This window comes from Netta rufina (assembly GCF_964035555.1).
Source record: "Netta rufina genome assembly, chromosome: 6".
In the NCBI taxonomy this organism is placed as follows: Eukaryota; Metazoa; Chordata; class Aves; order Anseriformes; family Anatidae; genus Netta; species Netta rufina.
The window spans coordinates 12,728,676-12,741,542 of NC_140129.1; the positions used below are offsets into that span (position 1 = coordinate 12,728,676).

The window sequence follows — 12,867 nt, forward strand, 5'->3', positions numbered from 1 at the left end:
AACGTGTCGGGAGCAGAATCAAAGTGCACAGGGCTGAAACAAGTGCAGGATGGTCATGCAAGACCATATTCATGAGTAACTCATTAAGCCTGTAAAAATTAGGCAATTCTGAATAATTCCCTGTGCAGCCACCCCTATTGCCGTAATTGTACAAGACATTTGTTCTCTTGTGTCATGTTGGTGACACGCTAGTTTGGAATTTAACTGTATCATTTTAAAATTCTGGTTGCTATGATAACACAGTGCAGGTTTTTTTTAATATATTCCGTGCCTACTTTGTTCTGGAGGATGCTGGCTATTAGTTCCCATCCTCTGAAGGAGAAAGTTAAAGCAGAAGGGCAAAGAATGAGCTGGAGATGAAAGGTGAAAGGAGGAGGGGGTTGACCCCAAGGTGTGTGAGAGAGTAAGCAGGAAACAACATTGGAAAAAAATAAAAGGTTCCCCTAAGAAATTATTTCCTATTGTTATGAAATAATTGTAGCCACAACTGTCCTTTTTATAAGTTGCTATGACAAGCTGGAAGCCAGAGGATATTTTTCAAAGGTCAATTCCTGGGAAAAAATAATTGGAGAAATCAGAGTTTTAAAAGATAAGAACCCCTTCGAATAGCATCTTGCTGATTACCGAGGGGAATGCGAACGGCCAGACACTGGCTGCTGCCCTGGGAATGGGGGGGGAGCAGGGGGCTCTTCACTTTCTGGTCAGCTCCAGGAATGGGGAACAGGTTGCTGCTGCTTATGCTCACCTGGGTGCAAAGTGCTAGGAAAAAAGAGTAACGCATGCGGTAAGATAAGACGACTCTCTGTCCCCTGAGAGCATTTGCTGGCCTTTTTCTGGCCTAAGCCAATCCTGAGACAATTATCTTTGTGCAGTGCAGCCTTGTGTTACAGCAGCTCTGATAAAACTTCAGCCTAACCCTTTGCCACCTGCTAAAGCAGACTGTCTTCTGTCCAATTAATCATTCCTGGAAGATGAGATCCTTGAATGAAGAAAGCATAAGCTGTGCTCTCAACTTCTTGTCAGCCCTGAAGTGCAAAGGGCCTCCTGAGAAGGGATCTCACTCTGCTGTCAGGTCAGACGCAGTACCCATTGCAGCTTATTATTCCTAGCTATGAATTCTGTTTATTTCCATCTCTTTTGGTCTCAAACGCTTTAGAACAGGCTCATAGGCAGGGAAGGTGAGCAATTTGGGATTAACACCAGTGAGCTCCCAAGAAAACAGACATGTGAGCAGAGCTTTGGCCATGGGGCTGCAGGGCAACTCAGGCTGGGAGCAACTTGCTCCCTTTGGGTCCAGGTGGTCTCCCCTCAGCAATTCAAAACCACTGTGTCAGGTGTTACTGTACTGATTCTCCTAAAATTTCCTGTTACTCAGGCCTTCGGAGACGAGGAGGAGGAGGGATTCTGTCTTGGTTCTGACAGAACACTGTAATTTTAATGCCTGTTGCATCTAATCGTGTTCAAAGCAAGTGTAGACAACGGGGAGGTTAAGGCTGTGAGCCATCACCTACCAAAAATCCCATTTCCATTGGGATCAGCCAGCTCTGGTAGATGTTAACACAGGGCATGTATAGAGAAGAGCTGGCTTTCACAGACACCCTGTTTGGGTTGGCTGCTTTCCCTGTGTTCCCCTACGTAGCTGAAAGGTTTATACACTCACTTATATTTTTTGGCTTGCGTGCTTTGCCACCTCTGCATACAGAAAATGGACATCCTTCACTGAAAATCAGATACAGACACCTAGAAATTGAAGTTCTCACCAGGTGTATGAATCTGGTTTATAGCGTGTCTGTAAGGGAATAAACCAAAGCTGGTGTTGAGTAGCAACTCAGCTGTCACTCCTGAACCAGAAGCAGTCATTTCTGTGAACTGCTGAAGCCAATCTTTACTTAACTCAGGCAAAACATCCCTCACTTCTCCTGGCCCGATCTCCACAGTGGTGGAAGATTTGCTTATGAAAATACCAAGAGGACACTGAGGTTTTGTATTATGACATGAAGCCACGGTCCTCGGAAAGAGCCATTGCAACATCACGGCAGATGTTTCCAGGAAGCAGCACACCAAGGGCACGGGCCCCCGGAGACATCCTGCTTAAGCTCCTTGCTGGGCATGGGTCTGGAGCAGCCACAGTGCTCGCAGATTGCAGGCCCTGCTCAGGAGCGCAGGGCGACGAAGAAGACAGGACAAGAAGGAAGGTTTCCTTTGCTCGTGCTCTTGCAAAAGCACAGAGTGGCACAAAGTTTGGCCCACATGACATGTGAAAACAAAGTCCTACAGACATGGATCAAATGCTCTGACTCCCATTGATCTCAGGCCAGAGAATCTCTATAAAGGTCCTATTGTTCAGGGAGATGAACTGCTCCGGGAGGGAGTGCTGCCAATACCCTTCATAGAGGCAGACGCTATTGCATCAGAAGTTGGCAGACATTTTTCTGTATTTTGTCTAATTGCAAAGTTATATCTGAGATTTCTTTAACTTCCACTTTCCTTTCAACATTCCTAAACATGAATCTGAGAAGATTTAGTTGTCTTCTTTGCTGTGAAAGACATCCGGACTGAAACTCCCATGTACTCATTTCCCATCTTCAGGTGCACTTCTGCCTTCACCCAGTTATCAGCAGAAAAGAGCAAATGGGGATGCAGTGATCAGATTTCTAAGGCACAAAAGTTAAAGCTAAGTTTGAGATTATGACAGCAAGCAGCCATGAGCCTAGGAACTCAATTAGCCTGAAAGACAACTATCTCATTATCTTTCCTAAAATGATATAAATACACAAGAATATAAAAATTTAAAATAAACTCTCTCTCTATTGACTGTCTAGATGACTGAATTTCACTGCTCAATTTCTTTAAACACCCACTTTAGTATTTATTTATTCTAAGCGTGAAGCAGCTACGATAATTAGACTGTCAGATTTGGTAAGTTAATGAGGAGTCACTGGAGTGGAAGGTTTTGCATTTGTGAGATTGCTGAAGGAGAGAAGCTCCGTGCCTTCGCTCTATCTCTTTTTTCTTTTTCTTTTTCTTTTTTCCCCCCTCCGCTGGGTGGGAAGGAGAGAGCTTGGCAGTGCAGAGATCCATTTGAATCCTTTTGATTAGCGGGTTGCATTCCCACCACTGTTCTACCAAATAATCTTTTGCTGGTTGCTCCAAGAAAAAGAAAAAGAAAAAAAGAAAAGAAATCATAGATGAGATTTCTAGAGAACGGAGCCTAGATTAAAGAAATCATTTTCCAAAAAAAAATCAGGAGCAATGGAGCTGTGAGAAATAGGATCCTGAATGAGTTCATATTGTGGGCAATGTCACAGAAGAGTATTAGCACAGTGAAGGAAAAGGACCTTTCTGCAGCTTCTTCTTTAACCTGATTTTGTTGTTGTTGTTTGCTTGTTTATTTTTCTACAGGACAATCAGTGCTCACAGTTCCAGCAGTGACACTGCAACCTGAAGTCTGTGACCTGTCTGCTCCTTACCAGAAAGGCCGTCTCTCAGAACGTTCAAGCAAGTTTTGGTAGAAGGCAGAACTGACTGACTACTTCTTGGGTAACCATGCGGTTACCGCTGCCAAAGCTGCTGCCATCAGCCAGAGCACATGAATTCCTCTGGGCACTGGAGGTGGGAAAGCAAAACCCATACCCCGAGCTGGATCACCACACCCCAGGCTGAGGACAAAGTGGGAACTTTTCTCACATTCAGAGGGAAGAGATCGGCAAGCCAGTGGCCCCCAGTGCACAGTGCGCAGTAGTATGATGGGAGGTCTGGGTTTGTTTTGTCATATTCCCGAATCTCAGACCAGTGCCCTTTCCTCTGATGCCTCCGCAGTCAAAATATGGTTTCTTTTCCACATTGTTTAAACAGACCAAATTGCTTTTTTTGCCTTTGTCTATGTCTATTGAGTTCACATTTTATAGCTTACTTGTTTTGATTTAACACACAATGGAATTTGCTCAATGAAGTACCAGAAATGACAAAGAGCTCTACCCAGGGGGCAGAACAGCAATGTTGCAATGGATGTTATGACAATATGTACATTCCTCCACTGCAATGAATAAAGCCATAGCTTTACCTTTCTCGGGTTCATCCTGTCTCACAAAACCCTGCCATGGTGACCCACTGATCTGCAAACTGGAGTTTCTCATTGAAGTCTTTTTTTTTTTTTTTTTAACTTAGGACTCCAAACGGTGTTGTTGTTAGAAGCAGACATTGGGCATTTTCTAACATAATTCAGTTACCCTGCCACAGGTCGTACTTTGATTTCATCTGTGTCACTGTGTCAGCGTAACACTGGACCAACATCACAAAATGGAGTTTAGATCAGCCAAATTTTATGATAAAATGTGCTTCCTATGCATGTGCCAGAGCTAGGCAAAATCTCTAGTTTGTAACATCCCTGGTTTTAACTGAGCTGTAATTTAGTATGAGACACTAAAATGATGCTCCAGCATCATCGGTTTTCATTTCTTTTTTTGTTACAGAAAACCTCTATTACCAAAAGATCACTTAAAGTCACTGTTAATGAAGGAAGTTACAGGAACATAACCTTTTAATATATCCTGTGTCTTTGTTTACTTTGTGCATTTGTTGCAGCATGTGTCCAGTCAGTGTTGCTGGCTGGGTCTGTGCTTGCAGGGCAGACCTGGCAGCTGATCTTACGGCCAAATTAGCTTGACTTACTGCCTGCAACCTACCTGCGATAGCAGGACAAACCTCAGCCACCCCTCTGTGCTTTCAAAAGCACACAGACTGCCTTTACTGCTATAAGATCAGGTCCCAGCACTCATGGCTCAGTCTCGCAGCCTCACTCTCTTCCATCTGTCCTCATCACATGGACAACAGCAGGCAGACAGGACAGCCTTGAGTCTTTTCGAGAAGGACCTGATGTTGCCAGCCCTACAGCCAGATTGGATTTTGGAATCAGCCTGAATTCATTCCCTGCTCACCTGCTTGGCTAAGGGCAGACACGGTGGTTGTTCACTCTGTGATCAGGGAGGAACTAATCCTGCCAAAAAACGGTTGTCATTTCCATTAAGGCTTCTGGGATGGCTCACTTGAGGAGGGCACTCATGCTTCAGTGTTTACTGAACTTAGTTTTGGCCAGTTTTACCTTATTTTGAGACTATTTCACAAATACATAATTTAAAATAGTGAAACCATGAAGAAAGTAGGAGATCCTCCTGTTTTCTTCTGTTTTTTTTTTTGTTGTTTGTTTGTTTGGTTGTTGGTTTTTTGTCTTTTTTTCTTTAATATTAACCTGGCTTCAAAGTGACTGTGTTCCTTTGTGTTCCTTTTTTAGGCTGCTTGCAGAACATACTAAAAAAGCTCAAATGTCAACCCAAGTATTCTTCTGCAGTTAATTACAGGAAAACATTCTATAAGTGATGTTTTCAGATTATTAAACTTTTTTTTTTTCAGGCATCTGGATTCAGACATGCAGGCAAGGTTAAAATGAAACGGTAATTTTTCTGTCATTTTAATAGGCTACCAATGGAAAGCAGGGGGTTCTGTGTGCTTTTTCAAATCTAATCAGAAGTAGATAGGCATCTAAAGCACAACAGCCTCACGCTGCTATATGAGAGAATGGAATTTCCTGGGAACATAATAAAACTGGCCAGCCTTCTTTCAGTGGCCAACCTGAGTTAGGTTACAAAAACAGACAAAACCAAATAACTAAACATACCAGGCTCAATCATGAATCCGTGGACCCCAAGACACACAGTAAGAGACAAAACATCATCACAGTCTCTTCCTTGTTCTCCTTCTGGTTTCAGGAAGGGACCAGATAGTGCCAGGCCTCTATCCCAGAGTGATATATGCTCCGTGCCAATACACCATCTATTTTCTACTCTGTTCCACCTCCTTCCCTCTATCTGCTGAGCAGAAACGTATGGATCATTGGAATATGCTTACTTTGCATGAAAATGCAAAGAGAAAGCAAAGTAACTGAAGTCACTAGTCCTGAGAATATTTGGCATTAGGATTTATTTGTCCTTTTGATTCAGGACTTAGGCCATGTATTTTTATTCTAACAGAATTCCTTTGCAACAGGGGCAGATTCTGCCCTCCATTACAAGGACATTTGAAATAACTCTTGATATTGATGAAATGAAACAAAATCTTTGCGTGTATAAAATGAGGTCAGAGTATGGTCCAGGGTGACTTATTTTTTAAATTCACCTTTCAGTAGAAGAAAAGTGTGCAGATGTCCTGCCTTTTGTTTTTCAGAAAGCAGTGTCAGAAAGATTGACTTGGCAACGAAGATGTAACAGCAGAGTCTGGATGCTGGACTTGCAGAATAAATGCAGCCATGTGTCACTTAATAGAGAGATCCCTGGACCAGCAGATCGATGTACAAACAGGACAGATGGGGACTGACAATTGAAAGAATGTAGAGGCTGATCCAAGGCTTACAGAGACCTGTCATTCCTGGGGTTTGCCTACAATCTCCTTCAACAAAAGAGCTCCTGAGGGAAGGAGGGGATTAGTCAAAAGTTGAGTGAAGTCTCCAGGGAAGATGGCTTCTTGGATAAAGTTGTCAACAAAAGGAATTGTTTAAGACTATTTGTTATAATTTCCTAGAGGGAGCTTCTGCCATCACTAACAGGATTACCAGCATACTGGTTCCACACCAGCAGAGCATTAGACATACGCATTGCAGACTGGTTGCTCAGAGCTGAATTCAGGGGTCTTCTTATACTGGGTCCCAAATATGTGCAGGTGCTGATGAGCAGAGGGGAGATGGCAAAGCACTAAGATGAAGCCAAATACAGGTCATTTCTGGTCCAGCTGTTGCAGAGAGCCCTAGCTCATTAATGAGTTACCAGGGTGTTTTAATCCCCTTGATCTCATGGTTGCTGACAGACTATGAGAAGGAAAACTAATCTGAGGTGAGTGCTGATCAAGATACATGGGGAAATGACCAGGAGCTCCTTCCCAGCTACAGTTACTGTGAAATTTCTCATAGACTTTCTTACTGGAAAAATCAGAAAAACAACTTACTGCATTCACGTACTAGGCTGCTTGGTCTCAGTTATCTGGGATACTTTTTCTCACTTCTGGGACATCAGAAGCCAGAAGCCTCAGCATAACCTCACAGCAGATGTGGAAAGAAAAAGGAAGACAGAGCTAAATAATTAAGGTGTAGGCATGCAAACTTTCTTGAAAACATCTTATTCATCTGAGTAGTGTCACTGGCATGACCAGGGGAACTTCTCTGAGTAAGAATTATGCAGAGCATTGAGGTATTGAAACAAAACCTGTCACAGAGCTATGACAAAATACCAGAGAAATGAGTGGCAGCCATAGTAAGAGCAGGAAGAAGGCATTTTGTGCTAAGGAAGCTGCATTTCTAGCCCTACCCCAGTCCACTGAGTGCTAACCAATCACTGCAGACCTGGGCAGGAAGCAGCACAGATGTTTACGTTCCCCTTTGCCCTTTCTAAATCCATAATTACAGAGAAAAAGGCATACAGGCTAGCTGCAGGCACTGCTCAGTAAAGAGCACAAAAATTATTCTTTACGTTATTGTCAGAGTCCTTAATGATCTCTGCCCTGATAAAAAAGCCAGCTATGTTCCAAAAACATTTCTACTTCTAGATTGTATGGACCCAGATCTCCCAAATACCAGGCACTTTCAAAATGAGTGCAGATGCCTGACTTCACTTTGCAACGCTAAAATGAATTTTGTCTCAGTATCAGGACCTTACACATTTCATTTGTTTTGCAATGAATCTGGAATTACTACGACCTCACAGCAGTGTAAGCAAGATCCAACTAGGGCCTATAGAATTCTGCCTGGGCACGTATCTTTGTGTCAGCTTCCTATGTACAGGTTTATTTGTGAAGAGAAGGGCAGTTAGAACCCCTTTTTGAAGAAAAACAATAGCTCTTACGCACATTGGCACTGGCTGTTGCATTGCAAAAGCTTCTAAAAACTGCTACAAAAAGATGCCTTTCAAAAGTGGATTGCAGGCTGTGTTGTAAGAGATAGCTCCCCACTTCTGAGTTACGCTGAGTCACAACACTTCCCAGGTTCGGACGGGGGTCTGGCATGCCTTTTGCTCTCTTGGAGATGGCAGTGAAGAGCAGTGAAGATGCAAGATCTCTAATGCCTGCCATGGTTCTGGTTGGATGTCTGGTCCTAATGGGGAGACCCTAAATGCTCAACATATGTTAAATGAAAGGATTTGTTATGCATGGACAGCAAAGAATCTAATGGTGGGAACTGAAGCACTTTCCTCATGGTGTTTATCAGAACATCAGTGGTAAATTTCTTCTGCCCTGGAGCAGCAGAGAGAATGGCTTTGCTGGTTTTGCATAGCTGCTACCCCGTAATGGTCAAAGCTCTTATGCTCAGTTGCCAAAGGGCCAAATGATACCTGCTACATCTGTATCTCCAGGGTGGGAAAGCCAGCAAGACCCTGGCAGAAGGATGGGCTGCAACCCAGCACTCTTCCTCTGTTCATTAACCCAACATCAGAGGCCCAGTGCCCTAAATATGTCAGACCAGCGAGAGAAATTGCCCTGGAACCACTCCTCTCCCACACTAATGGACTACTGTTTACATCAGGAGCACTCATCTCAGCAGATTTTCCATCCCCTGGGCTGCCCAATCTCAGGCACAACAGCTCTCAGGGAAAATGGATGTAGTGTTGTAATGAGTCAGGAAGAGTGAACAAGACACGCATCTCAATCTATGTACCTAGTTAGTGCCACCCAAAAAGGGGGCCTTGATTCCCCATTTCTCTCTCTGCTTATAGCATCACAGTCTTTCTCTCTTTTGTTCTCTGGCACTTTTCTAATCCCTTGATGAGCTGATATAATTTACTAAACAGGTGGAAAACAATTCGCTCTTTTGCTGGCTCAGTTTTTCATTGCTTTATTGAGCTGTATCAGATTATGAAGGGGTCAAACAAGTACCACACTTCATGCACGAATGAGTGTGGCGTGGGAAAGGAAGAGCAGGGAAAGACCATGAAGTTCAGACTCCTATCTCCAACCTACCCACATCCAGTTCTTGAGGGTTGTAAACCCTTGTCACATCTGGAAGTTTGGTGTTCTGTTTTGAGGTAATGACTGAACAGGTTCTGTTGAGTAAATGCTCAGTGCTGCTATGTTGTATGTGGGCCCATCTCAAACCTAGCTGTTTGCTGTTGAAAACCTCACAAAAAAACCCAGACACTGGTAAAGAAGTGCAGGACTGACCTTTTTCCAGAAAAACTGACTTTCTCTTGGCAGAGGTAGGAAGCCTTGGTAAAGCAGGTGAGAGTTTATGAAGTGCACGTAAATGGAGATTTTTGTTCATGAGGGTCATCAAATGGTTTCTTCTCACCACCTAATAAAAAATTAAAAACAAATTGAAATTTTGGAGAAATCCTTTAATTTCGAGAACATCATCTTTTATGCAAAGAGAGTTTAACAGCAGACTTAAATATTTGCTTTAAAAACATCCTGAAGTAAATGAAATAACTTTGTTCCCAGGCCAAGATTCTGTTTTACTTCAGGCCAGAGCAAGTTCGTTGGCCAAATTACATATCCCCAAGAAAAAAATCAGAGGGCTTTAACATTGGCAAAAGCCTGCCTGTAGTGGTGCAAGTGGGCAATGCTCTTTAAAAGGGAAAAAAAAAAAAGCGCCAAGAAAATCCCCGGTGCAACCCAGCACCGCATTTGGGGAGCACAGATGAAAGCCCTGATGTGGGTCATGTGACAGGTGTCACTTCAGTAATGATATTGGGGCAGAGATAAAAGTCCTCGCCGGCTGCTCATGTGACACAGCTTCATTACTCGCACAGCAGGTGGTCGAAGAGTCTCAATGCCTGTATTTTTTTATTATTTTTTAATTTTTTTTTTTTTTATTCTGTGATAATGAGAAAATGTTTAAACTTCCATCCCTGTGTTTAAACACTTCTTCATGCTGACAGCAGCAGGAGATCCCTTGATCAGCTGTCAGATTGGAAAGTGCAATTTTTCTGGAAAGTAAACAGCGTGTTTGCCAGTTGGAAATCATTTTCTGTTTGTTGGGACTGCTCGTCGCGGAGTGATGGAGCCATGTCACTGCAGCTGACAACTCGGCAACAGGGAATAGAAAACAGCCTGAAAAATGGTTTTTAGACTCTGCCTCTGATAACAGGAGCCTGAGATTTCCAACACTTCCCTATTGTTATCGTGTGAAAAAACGCCATTTAGGGATTGCTTCTGAAACTTTTAAGGCAGCGCCTCAGCATCAGTGTGAGTATGTAGGGCCTTCTAAAAGAAGCTCCAACATTTTAATAAAAGCTTTCAGAGAGAAAAACGAACAGGACACACAAAGGAACGGGGTGGGTGTGCAGACACACGGTGGTGGAGGTGGCCAGGACTCATTCCCAGTGAGCAAGGAAAAACAACAACAAAAGTCTCCCCATATTGGAAAATATTTCCTGGCTCTGATGTCACAGAGGCTTGGGGAAATCAGTGGGAGTTTCAGGTGAGACGAGGAAGGCAAATGTGGTCACAAGATTACGCCAGCGAGCTCAACCCAGTCACGGGGCTGCCCGGGCCGGGCTGAAGTTGGAGCCCAGCTCGGCTCTTCTTCCTGAGCGCCCTGGAATCCAGCTAAGTGCACTCTACAGGTTAACCACATTTATTTCGTTTCCTATTAGGCAAATATCTTCTCAAAGTCAATTCTCATGAAGAAGAAGAGATACAGATATAATGCACATAATTTTAATTAAAATTAAGGTTTGAATGTGCATATGCAGAGGCATACACAGCATTTTTCCTATGCAGACACAGACAACATCTTATATGCAGAATCAACAAATCAACCTGATTTCAACACTGGGAAAGTTAATTACTCAGAACACGGCTTGGATCGCCTATTAGATATTTGCAGCAATTACATTACGTGGAGCCTTGGTAGTCTCCCAACAAATGCTTTTCCCTGACGGCTGTGCTGCAGTGTCCCACAGGTGTGCTCTCCCCTCCGCAAAGCTCCCCGTGACGAGCTCCCCGCGTATTACGTCTCCAAGTTTGGCCTCATTAAAGTGGAAGGCTCGGTGCCCCGTTGCTATCTTACTTGTACCAGCAAAGCCCTCGAGCTGCTGCTTTGCTCCCAGCTCAGCACTCTGCGCAGCCCAGGGCAAGGCCCCACGGCCTCTGGGACGTGGACAAGGACAGGGACCAGGGATGGGGTTAGGGACAGGGGCGCTGCTCTGCTCCTGCCCAACACCCAGGGAACTGGGGGCAGGGCCGGACAATCAGCAGAAATGATCCCAAGCAAAAAGATCAGATCAGAATCTGGCCCTTTGTTAGCAGTCATTAAAAAACATAGCACTTTTAATAGGAGCTTATTCAATTAGCAGACTAACAGGCTCCATCAGATAAGCAGGGGATTTCCCTGGGAATCTGAGTCACCGTGGCACATAATGCTGAAGCGGCTCCAAACCCTATGATTAACCCTCTCGGCACTGAACCAGATGAAGAGGCCAGATCTCAGGAAAGGGGTTATTCCTGGATTCTTAAGGGACAAGGAAAAGCTCTCTGCTGCATCTCCGAGCCCCTGAAAGGTGCCAGTGCCGAGTGTGAGTCACACATGCTGGAAGGAACCAGGAGGATCGTGGCACCAAACTGTAGCTGCTGCAGACAGGAGACTCGCCTGATCTCTGATAAACACACTGACATTTGGCAGCCTGACAGCTTCACAGTTCCATAAGAGGCTTCCTAATTAGAGCCTGGGTGAGAAATAATCCACAACCTGAAGTTTGTCTCTAGCTTCCTTGCTGTACTTTTTTCCCCTCCTCTCTGCGCGCTTTCCTCCTTTTCAGTGTTTTCTCTCACACATTCTCAGCACATCCCCTCCCTGCAGGCGGAAGCTGTTTGAAACACCAAGCAGGAGAAAGGTTAATTTTTGCCTGTCCTCTCAGCTCAGAACAACTCTCAACAAAAGCACCCCTCTTGCATTCCAGCGTTGCCCTTGAAGGAGGCTGGGAGATAGCGCAGGGGAGAGGACAGGACATGTTGGAGTTTATAATGAGGCAAAGTACAACCAGGCTGGAAGGAAACCAAAGCAGTCCCATTCATTCCTAGTCAAACGAGTAGGGTAAACCCAGTGCTCCTAGCAGCAGGAGAATGGGGACTCTGGGTCGGGATCCAGCCCCGCATTTTGCTTTGCTCCTGTTGCCCAGCTCCAAGCAGCTGGCCCCAAACAGCGCATTGCAACATCCTGAGCCTTTCAGCTGGAGCCAGGCTCTGAGTTTAGCGCTGCCTTTAGGGCTTCCAGTTCAGTGGTGCTGCTCTGTCATAGCAGGACCTTGATCCAGCTGGTCTTACAACGAAATACATCTTTCAGAGATATGAACGGTTACAAAGGCAGATCTTTCAAAGCCACATCATGTTCCACTCACTTACCCCATCAATCCATATTCCCTGAATAGTTCCAGAAAAACTCCAAATGCAATAACCTACGAGTTTGAGATTACATTAACGAGCAACATCTGCTGAGCCAAGTCTAACTCCTGTACTGCGTTTATTTCTTAGGGAGTTACTTGCTGATAGTGGGATTGTTCCCTGTTAATATCCCGAAGTCTTTTCCAGAGTAATAATAGGGGTAGCAAAGCTGTTCAAAGACAACAGCCAGTATGCACCCTACAGTAACTGGGATACAGACACAAACACCACAATCCACATTATATTGAGGGTTTTCTATTTCCTGTTCTCCTCAATTAGAACAATATTCCCTGGATAGCTACAAGAAAGGGGAAGAAATGGGATTCTCCACATACATCTCCCAGGACAGCTCTATGTGTTACCACCATTCAGCAGGACCCCAGATGACAACACGGGACCAATACCTGCAGATATTTAACTTCAAGCTCTCTCCAAAGGAAAATAAATAAA

General features: G+C 44.2%; 1 protein-coding gene across 1 annotated transcript in view; it reads left to right on the forward strand.

The window, feature by feature from the left end:
- CDK15 (cyclin dependent kinase 15) overlaps positions 1-3,512 on the forward strand; it is a gene marked incomplete at both ends in the record, with an annotated part of 34,124 nt that extends 30,612 nt beyond the window's left edge. Inside the window, 1 exon segment of the mRNA XM_084289419.1 lies at positions 3,403-3,512. Coding sequence (XP_084145545.1) covers positions 3,403-3,512 — 110 coding nt within the window.
- Between the last annotated feature and the right edge of the window lie 9,355 nt (positions 3,513-12,867).